We start from the raw sequence: 7,857 nt of genomic DNA on the forward strand, positions 1-7,857 counted from the left end.
ATTCTGTAAGTAAAATATTAGTTTCACTACCATTAAATTTACCTAAATGTAGCTGCAATAGTCTATTTGACTTATGCAAATGGATACTGTGAATATAGCACCTAGCCTAGGTCACACACACACCTTTTGTATCTTGTGTATGGTACAGTATTATAATAGGGTAACAACTGATAAGAAAGTTGCTGTATAAAAATACATTAAATGTTCATAAAACCATTGCAGGCTGTAGGTAAACACAGGTAGGCTACATACCTACTTTGTGTCATTTACAAGAGAGAGAAATAGAAGGGGTTATATTTTTTAAGTGTATTTATGCAGTATATTTTGTTAGAAAAATGAGGTAAAAAGGTGGATAATGGCCTTTTGCACAAAGTATTATAATAGGTAACAACTGATAAGAAAGTTGCTGTATAAAAATACATTAAATGTTCATAAAACCATTGCAGGCTGTGGGTAAACACAGGTAGGCTACATACCTACTTTGTGTCATTTACAAGAGAGAAATAGAAGGGGTTATATTTTTAAGTGTATTTATGCAGTATATTTTGTTAGAAAAATGAGGTAAAAAGGTGGATAATGGCCTTTTGCACAAAGTATTATAATAGGTAACAACTGATAAGAAAGTTGCTGTATAAAAATACATTAAATGTTCATAAAACCATTGCAGGCTGTAGGTAAACACAGGTAGGCTACATACCTACTTTGTGTCATTTACAAGAGAGAGAAATAGAAGGGGTTATATTTTTTAAGTGTATTTATGCAGTATATTTTGTTAGAAAAATGAGGTAAAAAGGTGGATAATGGCCTTTTGCACAAAGTATTATAATAGGTAACAACTGATAAGAAAGTTGCTGTATAAAAATACATTAAATGTTCATAAAACCATTGCAGGCTGTAGGTAAACACAGGTAGGCTACATACCTACTTTGTGTCATTTACAAGAGAGAGAAATAGAAGGGTTATATTTTTAAGTGTATTTATGCAGTATATTTTGTTAGAAAAATGAGGTAAAAAAGGTGGATAATGGCCTTTTGCACAAAGTATTATAATAGGTAACAACTGATAAGAAAGTTGCTGTATAAAAATACATTAAATGTTCATAAAACCATTGCAGGCTGTAGGTAAACACAGGTAGGCTACATACCTACTTTGTGTCATTTACAAGAGAGAGAAATAGAAGGGTTATATTTTTTAAGTGTATTTATGCAGTATATTTTGTTAGAAAAATGAGGTAAAAAAGGTGGATAATGGCCTTTTGCACAAAGTATTATAATAGGTAACAACTGATAAGAAAGTTGCTGTATAAAAATACATTAAATGTTCATAAAACCATTGCAGGCTGTAGGTAAACACAGGTAGGCTACATACCTACTTTGTGTCATTTACAAGAGAGAGAAATAGAAGGGGTTATATTTTTTAAGTGTATTTATGCAGTATATTTTGTTAGAAAAATGAGGTAAAAAGGTGGATAATGGCCTTTTGCACAAAGTATTATAATAGTAACAACTGATAAGAAAGTTGCTGTATAAAAATACATTAAATGTTCATAAAACCATTGCAGGCTGTAGGTAAACACAGGTAGGCTACATACCTACTTTGTGTCATTTACAAGAGAGAAATAGAAGGGGTTATATTTTTTTAAGTGTATTTATGCAGTATATTTTTGTTAGAAAAATGAGGTAAAAAGGTGGATAATGGCCTTTTGCACAAGTATTATAATAGGTAACAACTGATAAGAAAGTTGCTGTATAAAAATACATTAAATGTTCATAAAACCATTGCAGGCTGTAGGTAAACACAGGTAGGCTACATACCTACTTTGTGTCATTTACAAGAGAGAGAAATAGAAGGGGTTATATTTTTTAAGTGTATTTATGCAGTATATTTTGTTAGAAAAATTAGGTAAAAAGGTGGATAATGGCCTTTTGCACAAAGTTTTTAGTTTAAAATGTGACAGTTATTGTTTATAAGCATACTGAGTGTTCACAGTTATGTGGTACAGTGGTACCTTGACATAAGAGTTTAATTCGTTCCATGACTGAGCTCGTAACTCAATTTGCTTTTAACTCAAATTGAATTTCCCCATTAAAATTAATGGAAATACTATCAGTCTGTTTCAGGCCATCAAAGGAGACACCAGTTTTTTTGTTATGTGTTTTTAAATAAGAAAATTGTTCTTTATAAATAACAAATAATGTATAAAAAAATAATACATACTAAAAGTGAATGTATAGAAACAAACTGGTTTTACTAAGTGTACTTTACCTTGAAGATCACAAGGAGACACTGGCAGAGGTGGAGCGGTGACGAGCGGAATAGTGAGTGTCTCAGTGGGTATGGAGGGTGGTGGTGGGAGGCAGGAGATTGGCGGAGAGTTTTTTCACATCGTGCTCTATAGCTAGCTTAACTTGCTCACTACACAATGTTGCATTGCTAAATTCAACTTACACACTATGTATGCTACACTTTATCACTAAACTTGATTGCTACTTTTTTAAAATTTTTAATCATCTTCTTCTTCAGTGATTTCTTCACTGCCTCACCAAGTCCAAAACATGCATACTTTAATCGTGTTTTTCTATGATTTCACACCTCATATCCAAGATAATCAGCCTTTTCTTCTTCTCAGCACTGGTCTTAACATTCACGGTCTTAGGACCCGTGGTGAAAACTAAGAAATGTTCCAAAATTCAGGGGTACAGCAAGAAACAAAGCAAGAAATGCTATGAGATTCTGCAAAGATGCTCGCACGGCAAGGTAACCACATATACTGAACGAGATCTCTCGGTTAGGCATCTCGGTGCTGGCATTGAGAGATGGCGTCTCCCAGGCTTGCTGGCTTATAGCTCAAATCTTGGCTTGCTTCTTAAAGAAAAAAATCGCTTGTGCGCTGGCTTGTACCTCGGAAAACTCGTACGTTGGTTCACTCAAAAGTCAAGGTTTGACTGTATTAACACGGTTTGGTGAGGAAGGGTACAGTTTCCCCTTGAAGACCTCTAGATTTCTTTACTTTCCCTCATCCGGATTTTGCCATTATCTGACGGGCCCTTGTCTCTATTAATTCAGATAACTGAAGGATTTCGTTTAATTCTTATTCAACTGGAAGACTATAAAAGGGAAATCAAAGGTGTGCTAGGAGTTGGAAGTTGTGAATTTATTTTCATAATGAATAAAAAATGCATTAAATTCATTCAGGATATATTCCCTCTGTCCAAGGGGGCTCTACAAAGCGATGAGCAATACTGTTACCTTTACAAAGGCAGTTACCCTGGAAGACACACCTGAATATACACCTTATCTTCAGTCCGTTGAGATCTGAGATAGCATTAAGGGAAAGGTTTGACAATTAAGCTTTCCCTCGCTCGGCCATGGCAGGTGCTTCAATTTTATTCCACCCTCCTTTAGAGTTTCATGAGTGCAGTTTTCCATGATCCAAATAATTTTTCTGTTTCATTGTAAAGTCTATTTTGACAGACAAAGGAAAGAAAAATTAAATTTTACTAAAACAAAAAATTACTACTATTTGTTATGTCAGTGGCTGAGGGGCCTTGATGTTTAATGTCATCAAAGCACTGGGACACTGCTTCTCAGCTGCCATCCTCCATATCTCCCAATGACAGCAATAGGTCAGAGATTTCAGGGTGTCTCTCTAACCCTACTCTGAAATGAAATTACATACTACTTTTCTGCTTACTGAATGCCTTCTTTCAGTAGTTTCCAGTGACCAGTTTTTGATACCATACTCACAGTCAAATTTTCTTGGTATTGCTATTTAACTTCATTTTTCAGTTTCCATGTTATTATTCTCTCAGAATGGGGAGACTCATAGCTTTCTCTCAAAGAATTTGTTCAGGACTTGCCAGCAATTCAATAAAATACCTAACAGAAGAGCTCAGAATAATCAAAGGCATCCCATTCCTAGTAATTCAGTGCAAGACGACATCAATACCTGATACTTATGTTCCTTACGCCTATCCAATGAAAGTCAAAAGAAATTACATTATAATTGAAAATTATGATCCATCTTTACCTTTGCCACTGATATGGACAATCCATGCATTCTTTCTTCAATCAGCGCTGGTCTCTCATCAGAACAGCCTACAGATCGCAGAGAAGCACCTGGAATAAAAAATATGAGTGACCTTTCAAAACACAGAGAAGTGCCGGGAATAAAAAATATGAGTGACCTTTCAAAACACACAGAAGTACCTGGAATAAAAAATATGAGTGACCTTTCAAAACACAGAGAAGCACCTGGAATGAAAAATATGAGTGACCTTTCAAAACACAGAGAAGCACCTGGAATGAAAAATATGAGTGACCTTTCAAAACACAGAGAAGCACCTGGAATGAAAAATATGAGTGACCTTTCAAAACACAGAGAAGCACCTGGAAGGAAAAATATGAGAGACCTTTCAAAAAAGTTTAGTAGGCTTACAATTTTCACCTAAAGTAAGCTAATCAATCCGCTATTACCGAACTCATTCCTGTAACCTCAACAAAGTTCCACATCATAACCTTGAGTATATGAATCTTGAAATGGATACTGCCTTGATTTAGAAGTTAAAATCTTCTCTCTTCCAAGAACAAAACAAATTCAAACTAGAAAAACATGCTGAGCCATCAAATAGCCTACTACCTTCACATTCTACACTTCACTCATTCAAAACAATTTTAGCAGGCATAATCACAATGGGTACTTTTATAGCCACATTTCCTTACAGTGCTTGAAGAATGAAATGAAAAGTAAGAAAAATTTAATTTCTACATAAAGATTTGGGTTTATCTATCTTGACGCTAACACAAACAATTTAGTAAAATGTGCTACATATTTTGTATCGTGAAAAAGAAGTCCCTTACTAGAATAACGACGAATCTGAGAAGTTGGAACGGATGGATATGGCCAAGAGAAATCTCTGTGAATCTGCTTTAGCGATGCTACAAAATCATCAATGTGTGCAGCCCTGCATCTCTCTTTCTTCAGCCAGGAAACTAGCGGGAAGTCCAAATGGGCAGCCATTGTGCCAAGATCTTTGAGACGACATGCAAGAAGTAATTTCTGGAAATAACAAACCACTTGTTACTGGCTGAATACAATGTTATACATAGTATCCTTTATGCATTTCAATATCAAAATTCACCTGCTGGATCATCCTCCTCCTTCATACAGCAAATGATCTTTAAGTAACTTTTTCACAAAAAAAGATTGCTTAACAAAACCTAGAAGCAATTTTGCACCCATAAAGTCTTCCCTACTGAAAAAAAATTGTTCCCAACAAAACATATTAAGGTAACTGGCTATTATATCATGTAAGTTACTACGTATTTGCTTACAATGTTCTTCCAACCCAAGACACTGCCTGACAAAATGCATTTTCCTCCTAATGATGTGCAATACTCAAACCTCAATTTATTGTAGCTTAATTGGTCACCTGAATCATCATAAACACTTCTAAAATTCCAGTACAGTACTTGAATAAAAATATTTCAAACTCATCTTTCAACTTTAAATTCCTTACTTGCCAAAAATAGTGTAATAAATGTGTAAACAATGTCTCTAGCTTTTATTTACAATCAGAAACCATCAATCTTCTTTTTAAATTCACAAAAAATTATCTACTGCTTCAGCTTTTCCAATCTGGCTGTCCAACTTTAACTTTTAATTTCTCCAATTTTAAAATCTCATTTAATAAAACAACTTTTGGAGCATTACTGTGGGAGTCTAGATATGAAAATCTGTGGTCTGGTTACACTACTTCATAACTATACTTAATATCATGCAACTTGGACTATAAAAAAATTGGCCCATCGCTATCATTACAATTTGCAGCCAAGGAACTATACTCATTCATTTCATATCTCACATTAAACAACTACTCTAATTTCATTTTTTGTGGATATTTAAATCATGAAGTCCTCTGGGCTGATCTTATTTTCGAACAAGAACTTCTCTCCTTACAACTACCAGTCAAACAAAGCAAGCAGGCATCAGAAAAAAGTAGATACTTTGTTAAAAAGCATCAGCACTTTCAATTACACACAAATAACACACAGGGAAAAACGAGGTTACCTTTGCATGCCTCTGCAGTATGACATCAAGGAAGAATTCTTCTGCAGTTGACACATCCTTACTAAAAGAATTAGACGAGTGTTTACGGGACGTTGGCACAGTCTGACTCTGGCGGCCAATTTCAGGTACAACTTTGGCTGAATCAGAGGTTGTTCTAACCACTGACTGGTGATTATTGGTGGTTCCATCAGCAACAGCAATCTTCGGGGCTGAAGCTGAGGAGAATGACCTTCCCCGAAGCACCTGGATATAAAAAATGTTTGCTTAAAATATAAAATTCTTGTATACTCTTAATGATTTGGTGATTGTGCTCACCAAGAGGCATCCATCCTAAATATTATCATGCACAAAGCTGCTTTTAGAACAAACATCTGAATCATTCTGAGAGTACCAAAGGAATACACAACATAGTAAATACTGTACGTCTTTCTTTCAAAAATATTTCATTGCGAGGCAAAGTATGAAAAATGAAACAAACTTATAACAGAGCACATGGTAACTCCTAAAAATCACGTCTATTTAAAGGCACTTATCTTTAAAATTCGAATAACAAAAATTAAAATATACAGACTCAGGTTTGAGAATAACTTACCAAGAATAATGTTTAAGGTCCCTCTTACAGGTACGTTGGTAAGTAGTGACTCGACATCAAAACCAGTCATGAATAAGTCAGAATCCTGGGATAAAATACGGTCTTTAAATTGTTCAGAATTTTTAAGGGTATATTAATTTGTGGTCAATTGTTCCAATAGAGGGACGAGAAATTTTTCCCAGTTTGTAATTTGGTGTGTTGTAAGAGGCCAAAATATGGTGGAGAGGAACATTATCTTTATGTTACTCTACAGCCTATTTTGTCCTCTTACAACACACCTAATTACAAACTGGAAAAATTTCTCGTTCCTCTGTAGGAACCGCTGACCATAAATCAATATAACCTTAAAATTCAGAAAAGTTTAAAGAACGTATTTTATCCCAGGATTCTGATTCATTCATGACTAGTTTTGATGCTGAGTCACTATTTACCAATGTACCTATAAGAGAAACCATAGACATTATTCTTGATAAGCTATTCCCGGACCTGAGTCTGTTTATTTTCATTTTAGTTATTCGAATTTTAAAGCTCTTTTAGAATCGGCCGTGATGGACATGGCATTTGTTCTCAATGGACAGTTTTTAAAAAATTGAGGGCATAGCCATGGGGTCTCCGCTTGGTCCTACCCTTGCGAACAACTTCATGTGCTCCCGGGAGGAGAGCATTTTGGACGAATGCCCCCAGGCCTTCCACCCTCTTGTTTTACTCACACTATGTGATGACACTTTTATCCTATTCAAACATGAGTTCGATGCAGATCAGTTCCTGGATTTTGCTAATGGTTACCATAATAATATAAATTTTACCATGGAAAAGAACGCAGTTCAAAATTAGCCTTCTTAGATATTCTGGTCTCTAAGGGCAAAGGACTGAATACGTACCTCAATTTTTAGAAAGAAGACATTTACTGGTCTCGGTTCCAACTTCTATGGTTTCTGTTTTCTCAGTTTCAAACTAAACTCTATAAATACCTTGCTCTATTGTGCTTTGTCTCGTACTGTACCTCTAGCTGGACTCATTTCCACAACGAAATTACTTTTCTCCTCCAGTACTTCTCTAATAACTGCTTTCTTTCTAAGACCTTCTATAAAATTTTAAATAAACTACTCAATAAGAAGTTTTCTGAATAGCCATCAACCTATATGCTTTAAGGTCCCCAAACTCCCTCTTTATGTCAGTTTCCCATATCTATTAA

At 35.1% G+C, this 7,857-nt stretch overlaps 1 protein-coding gene across 8 annotated transcripts in view; it reads right to left on the reverse strand.

The window, feature by feature from the left end:
* The window catches only part of Rich (Guanine nucleotide exchange factor subunit Rich), a 256,565-nt gene that overhangs the window by 55,281 nt on the left and 193,427 nt on the right, over positions 1-7,857 (reverse strand). For all 8 annotated transcript variants that reach the window (XM_067108968.1, XM_067108971.1, XM_067108969.1 and 5 more), the window contains 3 exons: positions 6,071-6,313; positions 4,861-5,059; positions 4,031-4,119 (listed from right to left, as the gene is read on the reverse strand). In XM_067108968.1, the coding sequence (XP_066965069.1) occupies positions 4,031-4,119; positions 4,861-5,059; positions 6,071-6,313 (531 nt within the window). The remainder of the gene's footprint in view (positions 1-4,030; positions 4,120-4,860; positions 5,060-6,070; positions 6,314-7,857) is intronic.

This window comes from Macrobrachium rosenbergii, chromosome 9 (assembly GCF_040412425.1).
Source record: "Macrobrachium rosenbergii isolate ZJJX-2024 chromosome 9, ASM4041242v1, whole genome shotgun sequence".
In the NCBI taxonomy this organism is placed as follows: domain Eukaryota; kingdom Metazoa; phylum Arthropoda; class Malacostraca; order Decapoda; family Palaemonidae; genus Macrobrachium; species Macrobrachium rosenbergii.